This window comes from Atta colombica, unplaced genomic scaffold, assembly GCF_001594045.1.
Source record: "Atta colombica isolate Treedump-2 unplaced genomic scaffold, Acol1.0 scaffold216, whole genome shotgun sequence".
Classification (NCBI taxonomy): Eukaryota; Metazoa; Arthropoda; class Insecta; order Hymenoptera; family Formicidae; genus Atta; species Atta colombica.
In genome coordinates, this window is record NW_017259312.1 from 207,683 (window position 1) to 235,424 (window position 27,742).

A 27,742-nucleotide genomic window follows, 5' to 3' on the forward strand; every position below is an offset into this window, starting at 1 on the left:
TGGCATTAACTCTCTTGAAATGTCGATGTAACGCACGGTAGAAATATAATGAATAATAATATTTACATAGAATGAATATAATTTAAAAATGCTGCCTGTCCGATGACGTCAATGCACGAGATGTCAGAATCCTCTATGGAAATTTTTATCTGACTCGGATCGTCAATATCGTCTATGAATATTAAAACAACACTCAATCATAATATTGAAGAATGAGAACTATCAGTATATCTGTAGAGTTCTGTAGAACAGATATATCTGTAGAGTCGGCACATTCGAAAATTCTTTTTCGAGGTAGCTGACGTAAGTGCTAAGACGTCCTCCCGATGTATAAGATGAAAGTATGGGTGTACGTATATATGCACATGGCGAGGGTTTGTTTATATATACATATACACATATATATGTATATATAAAATGGATAAAAAGAACAAATACATATAAGAAAATAAGGACTCACCTTCGGCACGATACCACCACCACCACCACCACCACCACCACCACCACCACTACCGCCGCCACCACCACCACCACCACTACTACCACCACTGACACCGCCACCGCCGCCGCCGCCAGACTGTCCACGAGCCATGTAGAGGCTCTCGGTACGCTTAGGCTGTCCAGGACTCGGCAGAATGTCCTGTCCAAGGCTACGGTTTTTTATGAGAGCCCCCTCAAACTGGTTAGGAGTTGGCGCGGCATATGTCGGCGTCGCGGCGCCGCTGCCTATCACGGAACCATTCAGCGGCGTCCCTCCTCTTATCGCGCTTGGGGCTCTCGTCGATCTGTTGATTGTAAAATCATTGATTTCAAAGAACTAAGATAGTTCTATAAAAAGATTTAAACGTCCATGATAAAAGATTTAAATGCTCATGAGGCACAGAAAAATGTAAGGCAGCAAGACGTAAGCAAATTGGTCAATGATAGAGAACGTAAGGCAATAACATTAGCAGTAGCAAATCCAAAATGTTAAGATTTTTTGTGTGCCATAGCCTTTATGATATTCTATAAATTTCTGAATGCAACTCTAAAGCCTGTGGCATAGTGTTTGTTTGATGCTTGTTTTCCTGCTGGAATGTTTACGTTTTACTAAATTACTATAAAAATTACTATAGAATTACACCACAGAGAACGCAGAATTTCTAGTAATTTATCAAAACGCAAGCCATCCAGGAAAACAAACACTGCAGGCTTCAGTTTAGATCTTTCTTTGAATTATAATACAATACATATACGATCTCAGGTGGTAAACAAAATAAATTTTTTCGAATGTCAATTAATATGTCAATTTAGATGTTATTCACCTGTCGAGCATCTCCGGAGGTGGGTTCGGTATGGTTTTGTCGACGGATGGTTGTCTTGATCCAATTAACCGGGAATGCGCTCTGGCATAACGATCTACGGAACTGTCGCGACTAGGTGGTCTCTTGTAATGATCCAGCCTATAACACATTAATCGCTTAAAATCTTAATTTGTAATGTAATTATAATCTCAAACGACAAATCTAAAAAAAGTGTGAAATCTGTAAAAAATATTTTATTTTGTGCAATAATGATTTTAAATATGATTTCACAGAACTACGATGCAGTTGTATAAAAGTTATATAGAAAATCTCTTATAGTTAAAGTTATATAGAAAATTTCTTAAAAATAAAAACAAATCACATCTTTTTAAATTGCTATGTATATTATTGCTATTGTAAAAAGAGCACCTGTCGTTTAGCGTTTGACCAATAATGCCAGGTCGATCCTGAGGACTCAGGACTCTACTATTTCTTCGTAAACTCGTGGAGCTCGGCGGCCTCGCTGTATCCATGATGTTATCAGGCTGATATTGCGACGGGTGCGTTTGTTGTGCGTACATTGGCTGTGAATTGTACTGATTCATCTGGCCAGGCCCATATTGATTGGGTAATACAGTCTGAAATTATTTTATGTTGCTCTAATCAATGTTTTTAATCACAAGCCGAACAAATACATAACTGAATACATATTTCAATATGTTACTCAAACATATCTAGTATTTTTATTTACATTTTCGATAAAGATAAGCGATATTGATGTCGAAAGATCTTGTATTTGTTCGATATTTCATTATTAGAGGTTACCAAAATTTTGCAGGCTCATCGTATGACGATTAATTCGTACATCTCAAGAGAAGAAGCAATGGGTTCCTATTTGGCTGTTGAATTTTCCATTAATTTTCAATCAAAATTAAGAATGTTACGCGTAATTGAACTAATTATCATTATGCAAAACAAAAAAATATAAAGGAATATCAATAATTAAACGTTAGGATTATCGATAATTAGTCATTAGTATAGCTATTGTTAAACGCATGTTAAATTTATCGATGAAACTAAACTCGCATGTGTAGAAACTTATTGAGTTCCTTATACTATAAAACTGCGCACCAAATTGATTTATTTGGACGAATGTCATGGAATTATATATAAACGTCGGTTGCGAGATCTAAAAAGAAACACATACACACAGAGAAATACAACATTGCCATAGGCATATGAAACTCGATAAATCATAATCAGTAAATTGAATTATCGCGCGTGGAAAGCTGCGTGCGCGGAAGCCAAGAAAGATCAAGGAGAGCAATATTGCTACCGGAGTCACCTGCTGAGTGGGATAAGCCTGCAAATTTTGGAAATCGTGCAATCCAATTGGTTGCTGTTGTTGCTGCTGTTGCTGATAATCGGAGTATTGTTGCTCAACCTGAGATGGATTAGTCAGTTGATACTGCGTCTGGTACGGATTGTTCTGGACGAACTGGTGATGCTGCTGGCTGTATTGATTTGGTTGGTACTGGTTCGGTATACTGTTCGAGTACTGGCTCGTCGGAATCGGATTTTGCGTCACGTTTTGCTGCTGATACGGATACTGTTGATACGGATTTTGACTGATCAGCGAGGTCTGTTGAGTGTTTAATTGATTCATGGATGCCTGATTCACCAGCGGTACCTGATTCGGTATCTGATTTTGCATAGGCAGCTGATTCTGCGGCAGAGGCTTTACACTGGTCCTACGTATCGATTGCATTACATTGCTGACGGTGTTGTTCGTTGCGGATGCTGGCGTCGCGTTCGTCGTCGTTATCGTCGTTACGGAATCGACAGCCATCGTGGCACTCTTGATCGGCGTGGTGCCGCTAGATTGGTCTACGCTGGCTGCCTTATGTAGGATACTCTTACCCGGCACGGAATCCTGTGGCGGCGGAACGTACTTGGGTATCTCTCTATTCCGTAACCTTTCTAAACCCGGCTGCCGGAAGTCCGGTGCGAACTGCCTCGCTGTTTGTTGCGCTAGTTCGGAATCTTCTCTGGCATGTTCGGCGGCGATATCGGCCAATTCCGCTTTACCTCGCGCCGTTGCCGTCCTAGAGATAGCGATATCGGCTTTTTGCAGAGCGATCTTACTCGCCCGCTGAGCTGCGCTCACTGCCGCCTCTATCCTTTCACGGAATTTGGCGGACCTGATTAGGAAGAGATGTTTCTTTTTCTGACTAGTGATAAGCACGTTGTTCTTGTACTTTCCTTCCTCCTTGCTGCCATCACGAAACGTGGTGACACCGTAGCCATATTTGCGATTGTTGAACCATTCGCCTTCATATCGCAATCCATCGCTTCTCTCGGATATGCCGAAACCAGTCCTTTTATCATTCTTCCATTCGCCCAAGTACGTCTCAGTTACCGACGCGTCCATCTGTTCATCCTGCGAATCGACATTATGCGATTAACTACGCGTTTTGCTAATTATTTTATTTCTTTTTAACTTTAAATTCATACACTACAAGAGTATATACTACATTTATGCTACAAGTTACTAGTATTAACGTTATTCGCATCTCTTGATACGATCAGAATAAGCGGATTTAACGATCGCGCAGAAACGAAATTAAAATCCGATTAGAGGTTTGTCGAGTCGCAAGGAAACTGAGGAACACAAATGTCGTGACCCACCTCGATGACAAAGGATGCATTACTGTCTGTGTGAACCGACGCCGAGGCTTGACTTTGTGAGCTCTCGGTCGACATCCACGACGCTGAGCTGGCATTACTTCTGATACTACCACCAGTACCACGTTTCTCCAAATCTCCCGTACTCCTCTGCTTTCGTATCTTGAGACCCTATTGACAGAATATTCTTCTAGATAATTTCTGTTAAAAAAATCTCATTATCAATTCTTCGTCCTTTCACGAGAGAAGTGTCTTACCGAGAGAATACCCTTCTTCAGGGACTTTTCGGTGAGGCTCTTTCTCCGAGCCGGTGGATCGTCGCTCCTGGCTTTCAGGACAAATCCTCCTCGACTATCATCTACACGTCGATCCCTTCTGTCGGTGGGTTCCGGCGTTGGAGCGACCGCTGGTCCTCCATCGGCGCTCCTTAACGACGTCAAGGATGCTCTTACTTGCTTTGGAGGTTTGTAGTGGCTAGCCAAACCGAACGGCGCACTCGCTCTCACCCCGTAACCGTGCCGCATGCCGCGGAGCCATTGGCCTTGATAAGTACCTACAAGATTATCCATGTAACGCAACAGAAATAGAAACAGGAGTTGGAGGCGGGACATTCCATCAGTGAATTACACGCCGCCTTGTCCATTAGAGCTGATGAAATTATTTTTTTAGTGTTAACATATAAATCTCTTCGCGTGATTCAATATACTTTATTTTGAGAGTTTCAAGTATTACGTTGAGGCAAAAGTTTTCGTCTTTCTGTTAAATTCTGTATTAAACAAGTTAGAAATTCTTCGAAAAAATTTCTTTTTTTTTTTTTTTTTTAGATAAAAGAAGAATCTGAAGAATTGAAGTTAGTAACAATGATTTTGCTGTAACTTTGTTTTAAATTTTATCTTTACGGATTTAACAAAATCTTTCGTACTAATAATAGTCGAATCGTTGAATAGTTGATCGTTAAAATCGAATCGTGATTGTTCATTGGTGATAAAGAGGACACTTTTGTAAGACTTTTGTCACTAAATTAATAAAGTTCCGAATGAGGTTTTTATTCCTAAGCCAAAATGACGTCGAATAGCGTACATATACACATTATACACACACCGTGTAACTTATAAATACAAATACAAATACATAGGTTCGAATATCGTCGCGTCTTCGAGCTAAAATGATGGAGGGTTTGCGGTACTTTATAAACCTAGTGACTTTAACTTTTTTAGGATAACTGAGTGAAAGAACAAAAAATATGCGACAACTATGTCGGCATTAGAAATCGGAAGTGACACGTCAGTAGATTACGACAAATTCCCGGGTTGCCTACACTCGGCAATAAGATGTATTGTTTTTGCCAAAACGTGACCGTGTTTCAAAATGTTTTGCGTGAGTCACGACGTATACGAAGCGAGCGGTTACGCGCGCCCCGCTTAGGGATGGAATGCGTCCAGTTACGCTTGCTTTTTCGGAGAACGTGCGAATTCCGAATCGATGAAAAAAACCGTCGGAGAAGTTGAACGCGAATTCCAATTGTATGAAAGACGCAGTGCGGAAGATGCGTAATTCTTTCCGCGAAGTAATGATGTTGCGTGTTATTTTCGTGATCCACGTAGTTTGTATTTTTAATAATCATCAAATATTATGTACTATTATGTATTGTTGCTTGCGACTTTTAAATCATCGAGAGATCATATCAATAGCAAGCTACTTGGGCATTGCGAGCGGATTGTTCTTTCGAAAGAGTGTTATTCTATTCTGCGTTGAATAGCTCGGCGTCCTGGAGGTATTGCGGTCGCAGCGAAAAGTTTCGGCCGACGACGTTTATTGGCATGCAAACCAAGTCACTCGTATGCATCGTGATGACGAGACGCGTCAACGTTTCGTTGCACTGGAACGGGACGCATCATGCTTTTCTTCTCAGTTCTCTGACACAATTCAGCCTTGAATACATACAGCAAGTTCCGTTGCTGTTACTTATTCGTGTTAACACAGCGGATATCTCGTGTTTTTTTTATTTTGATCATTGATATATATATATTAAATATGTTAAAAACATAATAATGAATATTAATAAAACCGCTTAGATTTTTTTCTCGATGTCCCATTTAATGCAATATTTTTGATTTCAATTTAATAATTAGATTTATAAAAATATAAATATAATATATAAACAAATGTAATATATAATGTAAAAACAAAATAATATTAAACGGCAATGAAAATTGGAAATTCACTCCTGAGATTAACATTGAAAATCAAAATTGACATTGAATTAATATCGAAAATTGAAAGATTCCCTACAACGAGGAAGTCAAATTTTTGCTTTGCAAAATCTCACGCAAATTCAATTCGTCAAGAAATCTGTCATTAGTAGGCACACGATGCGACACGGGATACCCTATATATGGCGACGCCAGGCGTCTCCCCTCTTCGCAACGACGGAATATTATTTCGCTAGCGTTTAAGCAAGTGGGTCACGCGGCGTTCACACAAGACGCCCAATGTATACGAATGTATCCTCGAAATTGCCGTCGCGGCGGCAACGATGTCAGTCCGAATGTATAACCGCACGTTTTCAATTAATTTTTAAGTAGGCCCACGAATTGCATATCGTCGTGAAAAGTACGCGGGCATGTGTGCGCGTGTAAATATTTAAACATTACATTTCCCGACTATAGCGAAATTTTTCTGCATTATGAGACTACTTCGTTGTATCGAGTCGGGGTAATGAGTTTTTACTCGACGATTTTCTCAGAAAGATTGGCACGCGCGTTGCATATCTATGCTTCTTGAATTATTCTTATGATGTGAAAGAGATCGCCAACCGAGGAAGTTATTTCTTTATTTTTTCAAAGAGAGTTATTATATATTACTCAATTACTTTTTCTTCCTTTGCACTTCCGATTGTCCATCCCTGGGATAAACATAATAAAAATAAATCCTATACATCGCGTCTTTTATCACCCAAGGAACACATTAATTCAACAAAAGATCAAAATGATTTTATTTCAATCCATAACATCAATAAACAATAAAATTTTGTAACAAAAAATCATTGTTTTGACTTTCATATGATCAAAATAAAATCATTTTGACTTTCTGTTGACTTGATGTTTTTGGATAGTTTTTCATTTTAGTATATGTCAAAATTGGAAAGTGTTACTTTGTCCGTTACTTTTTATAATAAACAATTTGATGATAATGTTACAATTTTTTATAATTAAATTAAGGTTATGCTAAGGTTGAATTTTGCAAAGGACTTTTCCAACCTTAGCGTTTAGTTATAAAAAATTGTAACGTCATTTATTATAAAAAGTAACGGAAAAGTAATGCTCCCCGACTCTGATACATATATTTGTTTATATGTATTAACATGATGGCGACTCTGCAGTGATATTTTCTTCAAGAGCTCTCGAGAATTTGTCCTGGCACAGTTGGAAGCGTTTCTCTTTCTCTCTCTTTCTCCTCTTTTTCTTTATCCAAAAGATTTATGATTTTAAGCTCGCTGCACAAATCTATGGATCGATTTAGAAGACATCCACTTTGCGCAGAGTGTTTACGTTATCGAGGTCAGTTCGGGTTGTCAGTCGCGTGGAGACAATTTAGCATGAAAAGTCTCTGTGGTCCCTGTATCCCTTGGGGTTTTAATGAATTTTGAATAGATATAGTTTAAGTTGCTATCAAATTCCATAGAGACATTAACTGAACAGCATTACATAATAAATACGCGGAAAAGTGGATCGCGTCATAATATATCGCGTATCCGTCAGCAACGACCCAGATTAATTATTATCGAGCTTCTAATTCTCGTCCTACTAATTTACACTGCAACTTTCGACAGTGTTCTAGTCAAGAATCATTCCATAAGCAAATAACTTCGTAAGTTAATTCACACTAATTATCCTCCGGCGATCGGGGAATCGTCGAAAAAGTTCATCTCGATTGGATCGATCTCGTGTAAATAAATTATGAATCAGATACCATTTTGGATTGATGGCGATGCACAAATACCTAATGTCTATTTAACATACATTTGAATAACGCATTATTTTGTGAAGCAAAGCGTTTTGTTTTTTTTTTTGCATTTGTTTCTCTTACTGCTTTGCGCATGGGACGATCGATAGTCTCCACAAATTTCATTTCCCGATAGAGAGTATTGGTAGTGCAAGTCGGATTTAACGTAGTTTAACACGGAATAGGGGGGAGGGGAGGAGGGGGTTATCCTAGCATATATCTGTCATGTAGGAAGCACGAAATGGGAACCTTTAATCTAACTGAAGTGCAATTTCTGCTCGTCGATATCGTGGAAGATAATCGTCAAACTTGACGTTTCAAAATTTATCGTTAGCGCTTGCTGGCCATTATCTAATAATGCTTTTGCTTTCTTTTTAAAACACTGAGAGCCATATAGCTACAGATGATGTTTGGTGAATTAAAATCGAGATAGAACGGCCGCAAAAGAACAATCTCTGCAGGGTGAACTAAATGTGCAATACGGTCCTGATTCGCTACATGGCACTGGCTAGTCTGCCTGAAATAGCACGGCCATCTTCCGAGGTGGTGGTTGGTTGCACGTGCATCAGAACGCATTTTGGTATTGGTGAGAATTGGCCGTGCGAGCGTATTTCGGTCCGCAGCCTCCACTAGATTGTCGCAAACCACCCTAACAGGTCGTCTGAACTGTCTTTTAGTTTTGTGTCTCTATCTAGGGAGGGTGGTAGAAATTCTAAGAAATACGTGTCCTTATAAAAGAAAAAAAAAAGAAATATTACAGAAAGATATCTTTATATCTTTATAATTTATATCTATCTGTTTTTACATTGCTTCACATACCGTACAAGACTGTCGTATAAAAAAGTGGACTTCCGAGAACTTTTTGAAACTTCACGACTTAAACTTTATCATTAAGAATTTTACTATGTATAGGAGCGATTAATATTACAAAAACTGCTGTCTCTTTCTTTCTTTTACGATCGATCAGATGAATGAGGCGCACAAGAAATATAGAGCAAGAACCGTGCACTTCCGGTTTGACGCTGGCCATTTATAGCGTAATTTGCGCCGGACAATGTACGTGTCAGTAAAATCCATTAGATACTAGCAATAAGACTCCTTGATCGTTCTTTTAATTTGTGTTGCACATTTCTCGGTCTGTTTTCATTTAATATTGCTCAAAAGCCATTTGTTTCGAGAAACAGCAGGCTGCTTTCTTATTGATTATAATATTCGTGCGTCGTTGTGTCCTCTGTGACTTCGATCCGAGCGCCATGCGTGCTACATGTATGATTACATAGCTGTGCATCGGGTTGCCGAGCGTCGTTGCGATAACAAAGTGGCATACTTTTTCTTTGTCCCGTCTTACTGGGAAACTTATCGAAGTATTGTCACGATATTACCACGAGCTGCCGAAAAAAACTGATGAATCAATTCTAGGTAAAATCGTAAGGATCGTAATTTTTCTCATAAAATTTGTAAGAACTTATGATTAAAGTAGTAATTCTATATGTAAGATATATGATCGTTTGTAAATATCTATTTACTCTAAATCTTGAGAGATTTCTCTAAATCTTGCAGCTAACAAAAAGCTGTAAAAATTGTATAAAATACAAATAACAAAAACAAAATGGTCACGAAAAGAAAATGATGCGTAATTGTCTTTAAAAAATTTAATTTTAACAATTATTGTATATATTTGTGTACATTTGGATTCCAGCTTTATCAGCAAAAAACATTAAAGTCTCTGTCTACATAAAAATCGTAGACGATCGTAGGGTTTCAAATTGTAGGAAATTGATCAATCTTAATCAAGTATTTTTCTTATATTTAATTGCGATTAATCAGTTTCTGACGACTTAAGATTAACGATCGTCTACGACTTCTATGTAGATGAGCCTTAAATTTTAAAATTGTAGGTACATTACGAATAGAAAATCCACATTACGTCCGCATTTTATTTTGCAAAATTTATTGCTTTGCGTACATGCCATCCAGAATGAACAAATTTGAATTTCTATAACCAAAGGGAAGAAATTATAACATACAATTTTAAGATTTAATGTTTCGCCGACGAAAACTTAAACCGGAGTCAAAACATACAGGAGTCAAATCACATATAATTGTTTTAAAATTAAATGTTTTAAAGAAAATTACGCATCGTTTTTTGTGTTAACTCCTAACAAACTTTGATTTTGTTATTATTTCTTGAAGGTCTCTTGTGAGGCCTTCATGATTAATTAATATTAAAGTTATAAACATAAATTTATAAGCAATCATAAGTTCTTACAAGTCTTACGAGAACAACCTATTTTACAATTCTACTTAGAACTGATCCCTAAATCTCATTTAATCGATCATAATGTAAATCTCACGTTACGAATCATAAAGTGCACTTGATAAAATTCTTGTTTTGCGATTAGTCATAGATAACTATTCGGATTTGAATTTTTATATTCAATAATTACACTGAAAAAAAATAATTAGTTATAGATAAAATTCTCGTTTTATGATTAATCATAGATAACTATTCGGATTTGCGTTTTTATATTCAATAATTACACTGAAAAAAAAAAGAATTATATCAACAACATTATTTTAATGAAAATAATTTTATTATATAATAACATCATTAATGAAATACTTCATGCTCTTATTTTAATGAAATTGTATTGTTTTATTAATACTGTTATTGAATCAATAAGATTATTTTCAACTAAAATAATGCTGTTGAAATATTTTTTTTTCAGTAATAATAACTCTCGATTATTCCGTTTTTAATCCATTGTTGCCTTCTGATTCACGGTTATCCTTGACATTAATTAAACGCCATTTAAAATTCGCAGCGGCCTTTTTTTCGCACGCAATCAGCGGATTCTCGTGACGTAAGGCGTGTGACGCCAGGAAAAATCAGGAATAACAGCCGAGCCGTATAAAGTGAGTAAAAACAGCTTATCAAGGTAACCCACGCCGGTGTAATATTAACAGCTCCATAGCCCATATGTAGCTGCTTTGCATAAAGGGTTGCGGCTCGTAGCGTTTAGTCGGAGAGGACAAAAAAAGATAGATTACACGGCCTTTTGTTACAAGCGCACGCGCGCGCGCGCGCGCGCGCGAAATTGTTCACCTTTCTCTGTTCCGCTCGCTTTTTTTTTATACGAGGCAGAATGGGACATCGTTTCCATTGTACAACCTAGTCACTTATGACGCGTCGTTTAATTATGCGATAACCTATCGGACGATTCGCATCATGTAACTGAATTGCATAGACACCCTGCTGTTACTATCTCTTTCTCCGCGGACATATTGTATATTGTAAACTATAACCGCGAAATAATTATAAATCGAAATTATTTTAAGATCGCCGAGAATAAATCGATTAATAGATATAATGCTATTTTTAATCAAAGCAGATATTAGTGCTTAATAATACTAAATGCAAATATACTTATGCAAATATATTGTTTCAGTTTTATAAACTGCGCACCGACAACTTTATGCATGTAGCTCATAAAATTGAAATAATATATTTGCAAAAATTTGCGTTTAATAGAGAAAAAAGGAATATTATATACACTCCATTTACTTTTTGTACAATAATGGTTAATAATCAATATTTGAATTTAAAACTTAACAATTACATTTATTAAAAATGTTATTCAATCGATTCTAGATTCAAAGTTATGAAATGTTTATTACTTAGGACATTATTTATAAAAATCTAGCGATAGTGCATAATCGCTCGAAGAAAAACAAGGGTGATAATATGGTCTTCCAAAAATAGATTTAAAAAATTGGTTTTGTGTTTGAAGAAAACAGAAATTACAAAATTAATAGAAAAGTAAAATATAGTAGAATATATGATGTATTCAAATTATGCAAATGTATGTACGTATACATAATTCCTTCAGCATATAGACTGCTCAGTACTAAAAATTTATGTATATAAATTATAATAGATTAACAGTAGAGCTACAATTGATTTAATAATTATTTTGAAAATAATTATTTTGATATAAAATTTCGAAAAAGAGACCTGATCAGTAATCAGTATATTTAGAAGGCCACATTAGCAAAATGTCTACTACTGTTTTAATTTGGATAACTCGAAATGTTTTAAATAGCTAAAATAACAAAGAACACACTCAAACACTATATATTCGTGTGATGATATGTTCAAGTTTAAGAAGAATGGAAAAATATACGTAAAATGTATCTTAAAAACGTTTCAAAATGTTTGAAAGTAAAAATACATTATAATAAATGCCGACTATCCAGTGAACACAAGTTTCATGTAACATACCCATTAGTTGTAATTTTCCACTCAACAATATAACTGTAACACAACACACATTATACGATTACATTGTTGAGTGAGAAATTACAATTAACAAGTTACATGTAACTTTGTGTTCACTGGATATTGTGTATTGGCATATTAGCGTCTTGCTGTAACAGCGAGCAAATAATTCCATAAGTAATTGCTAGAATTTGCCATTTAATAGTGGAGATATTAAGCTCCACACACAACACACACACACACACACACACACACACACACACATTATATCTACACTGACCATAATACTACTTTCTCTTCTATTAAATACTAAAATTCACTTTAATCAAAAATAGGATTATATCCATTAATTGATTTATAATCGCGAAAGCCTCGACGGAAAGTGACCGAGTCAAAATGCTCCAAGTTTTTACGTCATTTTACGACTCGAAAGAGAAAACATTTTGTGTAGACGTAGGACATTTGTTCTTTTATTAAGTCGCAGCGCGATATCACTTGTATTCTTGATTCACGATATCGATCTATTTTCCTGGTGTTCTTTTCCTTTCGCGCGGCAATGTCTTTCTCTCCGTTATGCTCTAATTAAATTCCAACGTGTCGTGCGAACTCGAGCGACTTGCCGCACGAACGATTCGCCGCGGGCGTTCGCCATTTCTCCGAAATAATTATCGGCCCGTAAATTATTTCGCGATAACGTCGTATCCGGTGATTCCTGCAGCTTCCGCGCGCGCATGTGCGATGCAAGCTATCGAGGATGAAAGCGCGCATCCTATCGTAAGATTGTGGCTAAGTCACGGGCGATTTATCAGAAAGGCGTGGACGGTTCAAGGAGTCTATTAAATACGAGGGTCTGAAGATTAATATGAGGGGTTGAAGACGGGTCGCGGGTAGGGAATATCAATATGTTGTTGCATATCTACCCTCTTTCCTCGTTTTCCAATCGACAGCAAGTTCTCGCGCTTGTACCGACGCGCACGCGTCAGCGTCGATATTTATAAATAAATACCTCGGCCACGTGCCACAGGAGAAATGGAATGGCGTTCGGTAAGTGTTTTAACTCGATTGAGATGCTTAAAACGAGAATATGCGCGTATGTATGTAAAAGACATGAGCGAATAAGGTGTTAAGATAAATTGCGAAAAGCTATTATAAATTACGCGAAGAAAAGGAAATAAAAATGTATCTATGGCTAGTATTAATTCTTTATTAATTCTTACATTTAAGATTGTCTTAAGTATATTGAAAAGAATGTTTGAATTCATTGAAATTTTGGTTAAAAATGGACGAATTAGAATTTTTTGGTTAAATCTATGAGAATTCTAGTTGAGATAACCGAAATTGTAATTGATATAATCTTCTAGTTTGTTCATTTTCAATTAAACATTTTTCTCAGTACAGTTTTGAGATGTCATAAGCCAATCACAGAGCAATATTTTTTTTAGCATCTTAAGCAGGGTTGAGTAAGTTAATGTTTTTTTTTAATTGAATAAAGTTAATGGCTTTACAAAATTAATAAAGTTAAGTTAAAAGTTAAAAGAATAAAAAATTAACTTAATATAAGTTAAGTTAATATTGAATTAACTTAAGTTAAAAAAAAAGTTAATTTTGAAAAAAATTATTTTTTAGATCACAATGTTCTAATTTTTCTTAAAATGAGGTTAAATAACTACAATATAGATTATTAACTAAATTAAATTTTTAATTTTTTTATTCATATGTGATATAAGTATATAACGATATAACTATATAAGTTTTATATATATAAAACTTTAAAAAAACAGCCAGCGCATAGAGAAGATACAAGATCAGTGATTACTTTTTAATAAATCTTAAGCCATAAGAAATTGGCCAATTAGAATCGAATGCGAGAAAAATATTTGACTATAATTGATCAATTTTTATGATTTAAGGCTTAAAACATCTATTATTGATCCGAACTAAGGCTCATGGCATAAGGCATAACCGCATAAATCAATCAGAGGGCTGTATTAGCATCTTAAGAAATTACTTAAGATGATCTTAAAATATGAACAGATTACGAATATATGCCCTTAGTCTTATTATATCTTATTATTTTTCTAAGATATTTAAAAGAGATAAAAAAATTGTTTAACTTAAAAAAAGTTAAAAAGTTAATGTTTAAAAGTAACTTAGTTAAGTTAAAATTTAATGTATTTAAAATTAATTAAGTTAAAAAGTTAGTAAGTTTTTTAACTTTTAATGTTTTAACTAGTTACTACCTAATTCTGATCTTAAGTCATTATTTAGTTAAGATAGTCTTGAAATAAGAGAGAATGGTCTGTAGAAAGAAAATTAGTCTATATAAATTATTTTCTTAGTAATGCTAGCTAGTAGTCCACTTGTGCATTGCAAGAAATTTCTGTTTTAAACTTCCAAAAGTGTTTTTATCCAAAATATGCCACGAAAATGTGCTATAACTTTAAACAGTTATATTGTGAAATTACAATAATATTTTGTAATAAAGTATATTCAAATCTCTAATACGCACGCCAGTTTCGTAAATTCACAACAAATTTCTAACTTGTAAATTTATAAATATTGTAAAATTACAGCACGTTATATAGTAGTTAGGTTTGTAAATTTACTGGTTTGTAAATTTTTATTGTAACGGTATCACCGGTGTCACATTTTTATTGTAAAGGTATTATAAATTCACAAACATTTCTAACAGTACATTGAAACAATGAAAACGTAATAGTAAGATCATTCTATTTTCCTGATCTTCATCACTTGATGAATCATTCGTTACTTTCGGTTATTCATATTCATAGGGCGTCTTTTAGTGAAATCGTGCGAATGATATATCGTATATGGAAACACAATGTGGGACTGCGAAATGTGTATACCCATGACATTCGGTTTGAAAATCTCACTGAGATTCAATGACGCTACGCGTGTTTTCTTATATGACACAGCTTCCGAGAAAAAAAAGCGATATGTTGCGGCTCTGTAAAGAAAATAAAGTCAAATCTGTGACCTTGCTTATCTTTGCTTAGCGTCCGTGTACTGAAACGTGATACTTCTGCTTCTACAAATATCCTTTAGCTCTGGGATTTTTCCTTTAATCAAAGGACAATAATTACGCGCGCGTTGATCCTCTCGACGCCAATAAATCTCAACATTTGTTCTCCTTTATGGCATCAACAAGGTGACATTCATCAACTGGAAGACAATTCCGCCGTGCACATACCTCGAGACATCTCATATATTTTTCAAAGATGCCGTTAAGAAGGCGTGTGTTAATTCGCGGTTAAAGACTGGTAGAATGATCGCATACGGAGGAAATAACTTTTTCTGGAAGAAAATAATTTTCAGAAAGTGCGATTGTGATTTAAAGACGCATCATCCTTGTTCTTGTCCATGTGATTTAAGGAGAGATATTTTTTATTCAAATAAATAATCGAGTGGCACGACTTGCGCAGCGACGAGTGGCATCCGTTTCGTAATTGTGTTAATTTTAAATTAATTACAGCGAACTGGAATTACGGCTGTAACAACAATCACTCATTCGAGATGTATAATTACAAGATGAAAGATATTATCATCGTTGCGTAATGATTATACAATTTACTGGGCATAGTGTAAAGAGATGCAATTAAATGATAAACGCGAACATCGCGTCAATGTATGTATTTCGTCAATTTTGAATAGAATCGGGGAAATTGTAGGAATCACGCGCCGAGCATATTGCAAGAGTTTTTCGGAAAGTATAAAACCGGGGCAATTCAAACTTGTTGAAATGTCGAAATAACATGGTATTTCAAACGACTGTCGATACGGTTGCTGATATTTGCATCCCGATTCACGTGTCGCATTTTGTGAACGGTAAAAGAAGCGAAAACATGCCGAAAGTGTGTGTGCGTGCGTGGGAGTACACAACAGAGTACATAATCTACGCATTCAACGATTGACCTTATCTTTTATTTTTATTACAAGAATTTTTTGAAAAATACAAAACCGAGCCAATCCAAACTCTTGTTCAAAACGATATTTAAATTTATTTAAAAATTTGTCATTGACAGCAAAATTTGTTAAATATTAAAAAATGCTAGAGTATTTAAATAAATATTTTTATCTTTTCTTGCAATTTTATTCCTATCAATTACAAATTACATGAAAATTAAATTATTAATATATAGATTCAGATTAATTTAACTACTACGCATGTTACGTAAATATGATCATGAATGAATAAATTACTTCAGGCAGGTAGTAAATATTGATTAGGTGATGTGAAATGACAAGAGGAAATTCATGACGGAAAATGCATCGGAGATATTCGACCAGGGATTGATAGAGGAAAAGGTGAAATAAATGTGTAGGCTGCAATTAAATGGGAGACATATGCTCTACTAATAATGGGATCTCGAGTGAGGACACGAAAGGAATCAGAGCGCTGCAATGTCGTGACGATTGCGAGCAGTATTGCGAGCGCGAATGGGGCGGCAGGAGTAGATTTTATTTCAACATAGAAGAGTCGTGCTTTGCACACGACACCGGTAGAAGCAGCGGGCGGGAAGACTGTGGTTGACCTTGACCCGCGGCGGAGAGGTTCAAACCAGGAGATGAACCAACCGGCGCCTTCGCGGAAAAGTTGGGCGCGCCCGCGCGCCTCAGGATAGGTGGAAACCCTCGTCGTGTTTACGTGGACTCGCCCTCTTTCACGCGATGTGCATACACGTGCTACACCTTCCTTCCTCCCTCTCCCTTCCCCTCCCCCCTTCTTGTTTTGCGTCGTATTGACAGCGGAGCGACCAAAATATTAATCTTTAAAAATCTTCTCTCCGGAAGAGCCATTCAAATACATTTACACACACACACACACATACACACACACACACTCACACACACACACACACACGCACGCACGCACGCACGCACGCACGCACGCACGCACGCGCGCGCGCGCAGTGAGTGCAAAAAGTATTCGTACAAGGAAATTTTTTATAAGAAAAGGTCTTATTTGTAGAAAATAAATATTAATTAGCAATTTTATGAATACAATGAATACATTCTGTTCTAACATAATTAATACTATATTAATATACAAACAAACGAAAATGCTCCGCATGAATTCCTAATTTTAGAAGCTAAATTTCTCGACTGTACGAATACTTTTTGAGCATCCAAATATAGAATTTTTCAATTACTTATTTTTCAGATGATATATTTTCTATAATTAATACACATCTTTTTGGTATATATAATTTTAAGGAACATACAGTCTATTTTAGTCTTTATAAATAAATTATTAATTATCTAGCAAGAAATGATCGTCAATTAAACGTCGAATTATTGTTGAAATCATCGTATCAATTCGATGACTCATTTCTCACTAGATAATATTTACTTTTTAAAAATAAAAAGTGAAAAAAATAGTTTTTAAAAAAAATATTTTCTCTATACGAATACTTTTTGCACTCACTGTATATATAGAAATTATATATGCATAATTTCTATAACATTTCCGCTCGTCCAAGAAACACTGAATAACAAAGCACTTTAAATAATTAACAATTTTTGAACTCGACATGGTATCTTCGTCCACACATCACAAGCCACGTGTTCATATGTTTAGAAATCTTCAAAGGGAGTAATTTTATCCTTAAAGATTTCCTCAATAAAACAGATGTAATATAATAACGAATAAAGTAAATTCAATGGAATAATGTGCTTGACAATAAATTAATCGTATTGCATTAAAAAATTTGGATATAAAAACGATTCGTTAAAACTCCCATATTTTAATAAATTAATTTTAATTTATTAAAATATGGGAGGGGGGAGTTAATTGACGTAATTTGATAGTATTTTTTTAAAAGATTAATCTGAAATACTGAATCATTTTACTCCCCACAGGATGGGGTAAATTAACATAATTATTTGATAAAAAGGTGTTCACTTTTTCCTTAAAAAGAGATTATATTAAAAAAATTAATTAATTTTATTTTGTAAATTAATTAAATTAATTAAATCTTTCAATTATTTTTACTCTTTTTCGGAAACGTTTACCGGCCAAGCATGATGCACATTTCAGTACGGTGTACATAAACTGCGTTCGTTTGCGATAAACGTTTCGACATCCGGTCCATTCATGATAGGAGATTCCGCCGCGACTCCGCCGTGCTGGTTCGATTTCGCGTCGAAATAGCGCCCAGCACTTCACTTATCTTCGTTCAAAAGGCGAGAAGAGACGAAGAACGTTTGAAAGAGAAAGAGTGAGCGTGGCCGGTAGTGGCGGATAAGAGTTTTATCGTATTTCATTCTGTCCGATGTTTCTCGACGCTTTATATAGACCTCTGCCGCTATATAACGATCATGCCGCAAACTTTTTCAGGTGCTAGGCTGATCCATCTTCAGAAAATTATAAGAGAATAATAAGGGGGAAGTAAGTAATTTATTTTTCTGGAAGACAGATGTATCTGGAGATATATTTTTATGTGAGACAGATAAAAGGGTTAAATTTGACTGTGGTCTAGAGGAAGAGGCGAGAAAGACTTACAGTGATTCATTAAAGATACATTTAAACTGTAAAGCATTAAATCCAATTGGGTAACCTGTAGTGCTTGATAAATATCGAGTCGAGTGATTCGCGTCGAGCGATTGGATGTGCTATTTTCGTGCGCGCATAATATACGCACGCGTGTTCGACGTGACGTGGCCGTGTCAGAGCATTTCCAGTTTCTGAATTCCGATGCCTCACGGGAAAGATTTCGATGATCAGATTTGGTGATCAATTGGGATACTATGATAGCACTATTTACGGAACAAATTCATCAGGCAAAAGATATATATTACGCTATGAAGCGTAAAATGTCTAAAAACTCTAAAAAATGTCGGTGTCAATTTAATATCCTTAATGTATATTTAACACCTAGTAGTGTCTATATATATATTTATTCTTTAATTAACATCGATATGGTAAGGATTAAAAATCTCTGATATTTATATCAACATTAACATGGTGTGGATTTAACATCATGGATGTATAGATTTAAAAATCTACGGTGTTAAATTCACACTATGCTGGTGTTATTTAACATCAATACGGTAAGAATTATATAGATAACGCATGGTGTTAAATTCACACTGCTATTTTTTATAGTGTGCAAGTCTTTATATTTATTTTACTTACAAGAAGAGGACACAGTAAACCTTTCACAGAGTTTGATATCTTTCAGCATAATGAACGTACAATATGTACATAAATTGTGTCGTGTCCCAGCATTTTGTTGAATTTATTTTGTAAGTAGTATTTTTTAATGAAAGGATCCCGCAGTAATAGAAAATTGGATTCTAACGAAATGAATTACGAAATGTAACTTATATATGAAGACTAATTCATTTCGTAACGAACAAAAGATATTAATAATGAATTTCATTATTAATGAAATTCATTATTATTCATGAATATCAAAGATATAAAACTTATGCTTATGCACAGAGCACTTTTGATACACTTAACTTAAAAACTATACATTAAGGCTTGTGTCACATTATAAACTATTAGTCATATTATAAACTATGTTACATGCGAAAACTAACTCATTTCATTTGAGATCCAATTTTCTATATAATTAATGCGAGATTCTTTCATACATCAAAAAAATATAAGGCCTATTCGAACGCTCAAACACGGCATAATTTATTTTCGATATAAATTTATCACTCCAAAAAAAAAGAGTCTGGTTATAGCTACCAAATATTGAGTGAAATAATTTTAATCAAATATTCAGATAATATAACTAAACATAATTTTACGTTAAATATTTAGTAAATATCAGAGACTCGAATTGAAAGGTTTTTTCAATTCGGTTCCGGTTTAATAAAATATCAAATAAATGTTCTGGTTTCAGTTTTAGTTCTTTTTTTACCAGTAAAGAAAACCAAAAGTAAAAATTACGGTTTTTTTTCGATTCTATTTACTCGCTTTATTTTATTTATTCTTTAAATTTATTCTATTAAAAAGAGAGAGAGAGAGAGAGAGAGAGAGAGAGAGAGAGAGAGAGAGAAAGAGAGAGAGAGCGTATTCATTCGTTCTAAAGAGCCTAATCGAAGAGAGGCGTCAACTGATCACGTGACTCTGAATAAAAATTACGTAAACATTATTTTAAGCATATTTCTTTCAGTCCTTTTTTACAACTATTATTTGATTCTTATGGATAGATTTCACTTATTATACAAAGTCTACATATATATTTTTGAATTTCATGATTTAGAATAAATTCTTGCAACATGTTGATGAGGAAGATCTAAATAAAAGAAATGCTAGTATCTTAAACAAATTTATATTAAATATATCTCGCGATCCCACCAAATTTCTTATATCATGTGCTGGAGGTATTTACATTCTGGTTGTTAAGAGAGTTGGCGATAGTAATATTGGATTGAACATTGGTGATTTGGATGAAGGAACGGGCAGAATAAAGAAAAAAACAAAAAAATCAAAAAAAGAATCCGAAAAGAAACTAAAAAATAAAATTTTACCAGTTACGATTTTGGTATTAGAAATTTTACAAAATTTGGGTATGGTTTCGGTTTCGATTCACTAAAAAAAAGAATTCTAAAATAGTTTTCGATTCCGACTTTGATTCGGTCCGGATCACTGATAAATATTACTAAACGCTATTACCAACGGTAATACTTACTAAATATTTGTAAAGTTAAAATTATGTTTAATTATATTACCGGAACATTTGGTTGAAATATTTAACTCGGTTAGTGACTATATAATCAGACTCTTTTTTCAATGTACCGAAGGAGATTGAAATCCGTAAATAATCCACTGTCTTCCCCCTGTTATTAAAATTAAATATTTATCCATTATTTTATTTAAGTCTCGATTGTCTCTTCCAAAAATATAAAAGAATCGCGAGAATCGTCTTCAAGTTTACGTGCGAGTTTTGAAATATTTTGTTGCCATAAGATGAATAATGGCGAAACTCTGCGCAAAGAGTTACTGGATAAGATTTTCCATTTGGTTTACTCGCAATCTTTTCATAACACGCTGAGACGCAGCATCTGCCGCAATCATAACGAAATTAAGTTTATTTCGCAAGAAAAAACGGCAGGTCTGAAAACGCAATATCATGTTTAATTAATATACGGTAATATTTTATGTTACGCGAATGTGCGACACTGTGATCTCTTATGGTAGATAGCACATGAATACTTTATAATGTTTCACCAGCGATGATCGATCGGTTGAACAATAGTCCTACTTTCTCATATCGGAGTGCGACTTCATTTAATGGCGTATCGTTTATTCGTAACTGAAGCGACTGCAGAAAATTGCTTCTAACGATATTTCGCGACAAGTTAAATGAATTTGACAAATTAGATTTCAACAGAGAAATGACTGAGTTGGTTAATGACATTTAAGATGTATTGAATTTTGCAATAGTGGGTAAAATCCAAGAATGAGGAGCTACATGCAAGAGATAAATCTCCCCAGGAAGAAAAAAAGAAGCAAGTAAATAGGTCGTAATAAGGATTAGAAGAAGTAAGACTCTATCGAAGGTTGCAGTGATTTTCATGAAAATTGCAATCGTATAGTAGTATCATCAATCCTCATTCTTCTCAAAGGAAAAAAATTCCTTTCGCAATCGGTATTGATCTAACGGTATTATCCATTGCGATTATATTTCTCTCTATTTACAACAATAGAAATGAAATATCTTGTCAGGATTGATTAGTTCATCGTAAAAATGATTTCTTAGATGCAATTTTATATAATACAGTGTTTTACAAATAAAACTCCACATTATAATACTCTGCTCGACAATGATATCTTTATAAGTAAAGGAATTCGAAAGACGAAAAAGAAGAAGACTGCTTCCTAAATACTGCATCAATTTTTGTAGACATACCGCAATTGTGACCATCAATCTTGGCGCAACTAAATATCTCGCCGAGAATAATGCGAAATCGACGACGCGTTCTGCCACATCCATTTCTTGTTTTGTTTATTTACCGCGTTCCCAAGTCAGCCTCGCGGAGCTTTATTAAAAGAACTCAGTGATTTATTTACTGATGATGTCTTGCTTCATAAGCCGTTCTCTGGAGCATGCTAGAAGGATTTCTAACGCGTTTTTAACGTCCAATAATAAAATATTTCATTCGTGAATGAAATCGCCCATTTATTAACATTTTAATGCGAAATCAATAAAGTCGAATTTTGTGCGATTGCACAATCAAATATAAATATATGGTACTTATGCACACGGTATTAATCGTTATTACAAATCAATACAAGCAAAGATAAAAGACGTATCGCAAAGATTTTTTTATCAGTCAGTACACTTTTGGAAATTGTTTCAATTTTGCAAATCCCATTTATTTTAGAAATAGAAAAATATTAACAAATCAAAAAATTATAAATCCAAGTTATATTCAGAAATATTTTTTATATAATGGAAATATAAAAAATATATGTTTTCAACTTTAAGGTGAAAGAGAGCTCACACTTTGTTCATTTAATTCATAAGACTTTCAGAAACGGCCTATATTCCGATTTATAGGAAAAAGTCAGGTTGATTAAACATATCGAATAGACTTGGGGCTTACCACTGTCGGCGTAAGTCTCGGAACCGTAACCGTCCTGCAGACCGCTGGACCACGTGCCCTCGTATCTCGCAGTGGAGGTAGTAGACTGTCGGACCCCGTAACGACCTTTGAATCCCTGAGTCCATTCTCCCCGGTAAAGCCAACGGCCACGAGTCTCCATACCCAAGCCGTGTCTCTTGCCGTTCTGCCATTGTCCTTCGTAGGCTGACCCGCTAAAATGCAATTTGCGGAATTTAATTTTCTAAAACAACTTCTCTTCCTTCAAGTGAGACTTAAAAAGTATTTTGAAATTATAAAGATAATTTCATCACGTCTTCCACAGCTCTCAGCTGTTGTTCGCTCGCAAAAATATCCTTAAGAGTTACGCTTCAAGGATCACATCGCTATTTATGCTATCTTTAGCCATTCACGTTAGCTGAAAACTCGTTTAATTAACCAATCCAATAATTACCGACTGTCGTCGATGACGATGACAACGTTGCACATTGTTGGATATACAGAATGGAGTGGCAATGAGAGGCATGACACCTCGTGCTAATGTAGAAAGTGATTACGCCGCCTACGATCCTTCTTTTAAGATATTTTTATGAAAGTTATAATTATCGAAGAAGGGAGACGGAGAGAGCTAATCGAGCGAACGTTCTTTCAAGCTGCGATTAAAGCTTTTGCGCTAAACTTATTTCTGTTATTACTTTTTATCGCAGAAAATCTTTCTAAATCCAGCATCAAATATAATTTAATTATTTCCTTTTAATCGTCACAGTTTTTGCAAAACGACAAGAAAGTTTCAAGAATATCTATAGTAAATCTCTTGAAAGAGAATGATTAATCCTACCCGAGCGATATCCAAGTCCTTGCGAATAATGATTACATAAACATGAAAGCTGCACGTGGATGCGAAAACTGTTGCGGAAATGTTCTATAAGTGTCGTGTATTGCGTAAATACTTGTGTTTAACGATGCTCTGTCGTGTGATAAAAATTTATATCTTTCTACCGTGGTACGATTAATTACATTATAAATTCTGACACTGTAATAATAATTCGTACATATTCTGTAATTGTAAATAATGTTAAATAAATTGTAAATAATGTTTGCATTATATTTTTAGAACATTTAAGAATGAATAAAAAGAACATTTCATCTCTTAAAATGTTTTGATATAATTAACAACAAAATGTGCAATAAATAATTATGATAAAGACGATCTCTCGCGATTCTTAACAATGCACGTTCTTTATTTGTTGCGAATGACGGAAATAAACGACGATAATGAAATTCTAGATATGTGAGGTGAACTATCTCCCGAACGATAGTGGTCAGCAACACGTGCTCGATCTGCGAAACGATTCATCTTCGAGTATCATTCATGATCGAGAATGAAGTCGTCGGAAAATGTTGCTAGTTAAAGATGGACCTTGCTCCAGTTTATGGCGGAAATGAAACGGCGAATTTCTCTCAGCCTAGATACGTGAGACGGCAAGAAAAGAGAATGTTATCATTTCGTCTCTACCTCATTTTCTCTCTTTTTTATGTTAATTCCAGAAATATTCCAGAAATCGATTTGAAGAAATGAATTTACTTTCAAGCAGATCTTAGTTTCTGAAAATGATTTTGAAAAAATCATAACGTAATATAATAACAAGTTAAAATTTATATCGCTAATAATACCGTATAATAATACTGTATATCAATATGTATATTAAATAATATACCTTAAATATGCATATATGTTTAAAACGTTCACGTTTAATCTCGAGCACAATTTAATAACCCTTTGCAAATATAAATGAAATCATTACACAGCATTTTCTGTTATTACATGTCCATTATTTAATAATATCTTCTTACTTAATAATATTTCCATTATGTGCGTGATCTAGAAACCCTAATTACGATCGTTAAAGTCTTTCCGGGTTTTCGTATCGCGTGCATGTAGATACCATATAATTTTTTCTTAATTGTCCTACACCTCGTTTATGTATTCTCGTTATGTATTCCCTCATAAAACTAATCGAAAAACAAACAAGGTGGCTCTGCAATTAACCTCATTTTATAGAGTGTTTATATTATAAATCGGAGTTCGTATGTAAATAATTAATAATTTTATTTTTCAATTAATTTCGAGCAGAGAAATCTAAAAGCAGGATTCAATCGAAATCCAATCGACAGATCAAGAATACTAGTTCTGCCATTTTTAATTTTATGGACGAAAACGACCTGAAATATTTCTCTGATGACGTCATCATTTGCGAGAAACGTTTAACGATTTTCGACGTTACATTTTAAGCTGGGATTCGAAGAATCTGAGCTCATTTATATCTTGCATTCTCTTACCGAAATCAAGATCGTATACTCTATTGGGGGAAATGAAACTTTACTGAATAACTTCCAAATGTTCTTGTTGATTAATTGCTCCAAAAAAATTAAAAAAGAAAAAAAATTAAAATTTCATCTTCAATGCGCACGGATGCGGATATCGATTATTACCGTCCGCGAATATTTCGCGACCGTCCCGAAAATTTTGACGGCGATTTTCCACGACCCTGAACTAGGTTTCCTAACGATTCGAATCCCGGTGACCTGCTCCGGTTGTCCTTGCGCACGGTGACCCAGTTTTACAGGAATCGGGAGATTCCCTCCCAGGTATATACTGAGATACGTGTCAAGGTTCGCTGTTTGTACATCACGCGCCACACGCGACGCCAGGAGTTTCGTGAATTCAATCCGGGGGGTTCGCGAAAATCATCAATGAAACATTCAATAGGAATTCACGGGGAATCTCGCCGGAGAATTTTCTACAACTGAATCCGAGCCTCATAAATAGCATCTGATCGGATCTTACTTTTGCGGCGTGTAATGTTTAGTAGTCGTTTGCCCCCTCCGCTAAGCGACATTATTAACGTGAAACAAGCAGTAGCGGTAATACCGGATAATCAGCCTGAAAACCATACACTCGTCACAGTGCAAACGAGCTCAGCGTTAATCCTTCATGAGCTCGGAGGAGTGGCGGTCGTTATGAAAATCCTGAGAGTGCACCAACGCGAAGAGAATATAAGATTCATTCGCTCTACGAAATGCGCGCAACCGGACGAGCATCATGGATTACGTATACCACGGGAATTAGCAATTTATCGTAATCCTTCATAATTTTGTGTGCCGTAAACTGCATAGTTAACAAATGCGCATCGTGGAATATGTCAAGCGTCAATAAGACATAAAGTATTATCCGCAACCTAACGGAGTGCTTCACATGCAAAACTAACGAATATAATCGGTATCAACGATAGATCGCTCACCTAGGCCAGGTATAGACGCCGGATACTTCGAAGCCGAAGTGCCAGCTGCCGGAATAGGCGCCTTGACCCTTAGGCCCAGTGCACACGCCATGGCCATGGGCTTTTCCATCTTCCCAGCCGCCGCAGTAGGTCCCACCGTCGTCAAAGTCGAATCTACCCCCGTTAACTTGCGCGCGATTGGCGGCGGTACCAGTCGCACCAGGTTGCGCCGGACTTATGCCACCTGTTTGTGGCAATTGGGCACCCCCCGCCACCCCATTCGGCGCCCCAGACGGTTGCTGGCCAGAGTGCGGTTGTTGCTGCATCTCTTGCAGTTACCGTGCAGGCACTGTCGTTCGTTTTCCTCGTTCACCTCTTCCGCCTTCTTCTCCTATTACTACTCTTCAACTCCTCTTCGTTACCTTCGTCTTCGTCTTCGTCGTGATCGTTATCGTCGTCGTGGTCGTATTTGTGCTTGCTCAGTAACATCAGTAATATCTGCCTTGCCCTGAACGTTGCTTCATTTTCCGCCACCTTTTCTTTCGACGTCGTCGTAATCTTCTTCGCCGCCCTCGCCGTCGCCTTCTCACGTCCGCCTCCACCAGATCTCTACAATAGCATCGAAGAATCAAGTGTTGATCCACCGTAACGAATGCACATATATCATCGTTACGAGACGTCGTTACGAGACGAGGCTGGACACGAACGGTACACGATGGTGGAGCTGTTGTTCTAGTGAAAGATTGGGTTTGAATCCCCCCACGCGCATCGGACCGCGCTCGAATCCTCAAGGCGTGCCTGTCATCGCAACGCAGTCCGCGTCAGAAAAGCCGGACGTGAGAAAAGAATCAGCGAGTCTCGCGCCGGGGCCCCAGATTTAATTTTAGTACAACTTCGAAGAACCGAACGTGCGAGAGCGCGCGAACGTGACGAGCGCGGATCTACGTCTCTCGATCTCGAACGCGGAACGTTACACGGCTCTCTCTTTCTCTCTCTCTCTCTCTTTCTCTCTCTCTCTCTCTCTCTTTTCCGATGCCGAATACTCGAGAGAGCCCGAGAGAGTCGCGGCCTTGACAAGCTTCAATTTCGCGAATCGATATGCCGGATGCAAAACTTCCTTTTCGAGCATTTCCTAACCTTCCTCTCCTATCCTCATCTCTCTCTTCGACCTCCCTCTAAAATCATCACCATAAAATGAAACATCTCGGACCACCTCATCGTACTATCATCCTGGTCGATCTACCTCTCACTCACTCGCATACACGCACATGTACATACACGTGTCGCTGCAGCCTCCCGTGATCATGGACCGACGGAATCGGGACTTGACGCGCATTCAGCACCATTCACACTGCACTCCGGAACTCCTGGCACTATGGTATTAATCACCATAAGATACCGTTCTAGTATATGGAAAAATCCGGACACCGCGCGCGATGTTACCAGGTTTCTCTTCGAAATTGTTGAAACTAGACAACGAATCCGTTGGAGTTTCACTGTCCGCCTGACGCCGTTACGCAACGTTTCTATAAGCATCCGTGATCCGCTCGGAATGTGCCCCTCTCTCTCTCTCTCTCTCACTCTCTCTCACTCTCTCTCTCTCTCTCTCTCTCTCTCTCTCTCTC

At 36.1% G+C, this 27,742-nt stretch overlaps 1 protein-coding gene across 1 annotated transcript in view; it reads right to left on the bottom strand.

The window, feature by feature from the left end:
• Positions 1-27,742, bottom strand: part of LOC108687777 (junctophilin-1-like) — a 34,193-nt gene that overhangs the window by 5,997 nt on the left and 454 nt on the right. Inside the window, exons 2-9 of the mRNA XM_018193726.1 lie at positions 26,139-26,726; positions 22,840-23,051; positions 4,226-4,521; positions 3,972-4,139; positions 2,629-3,723; positions 1,713-1,921; positions 1,305-1,442; positions 461-785 (exon numbers count right to left, since the gene is read on the bottom strand). Of these exons, the coding sequence (XP_018049215.1) occupies positions 461-785; positions 1,305-1,442; positions 1,713-1,921; positions 2,629-3,723; positions 3,972-4,139; positions 4,226-4,521; positions 22,840-23,051; positions 26,139-26,443 (2,748 nt within the window). The 5' untranslated portion in view covers positions 26,444-26,726. The remainder of the gene's footprint in view (positions 1-460; positions 786-1,304; positions 1,443-1,712; positions 1,922-2,628; positions 3,724-3,971; positions 4,140-4,225; positions 4,522-22,839; positions 23,052-26,138; positions 26,727-27,742) is intronic.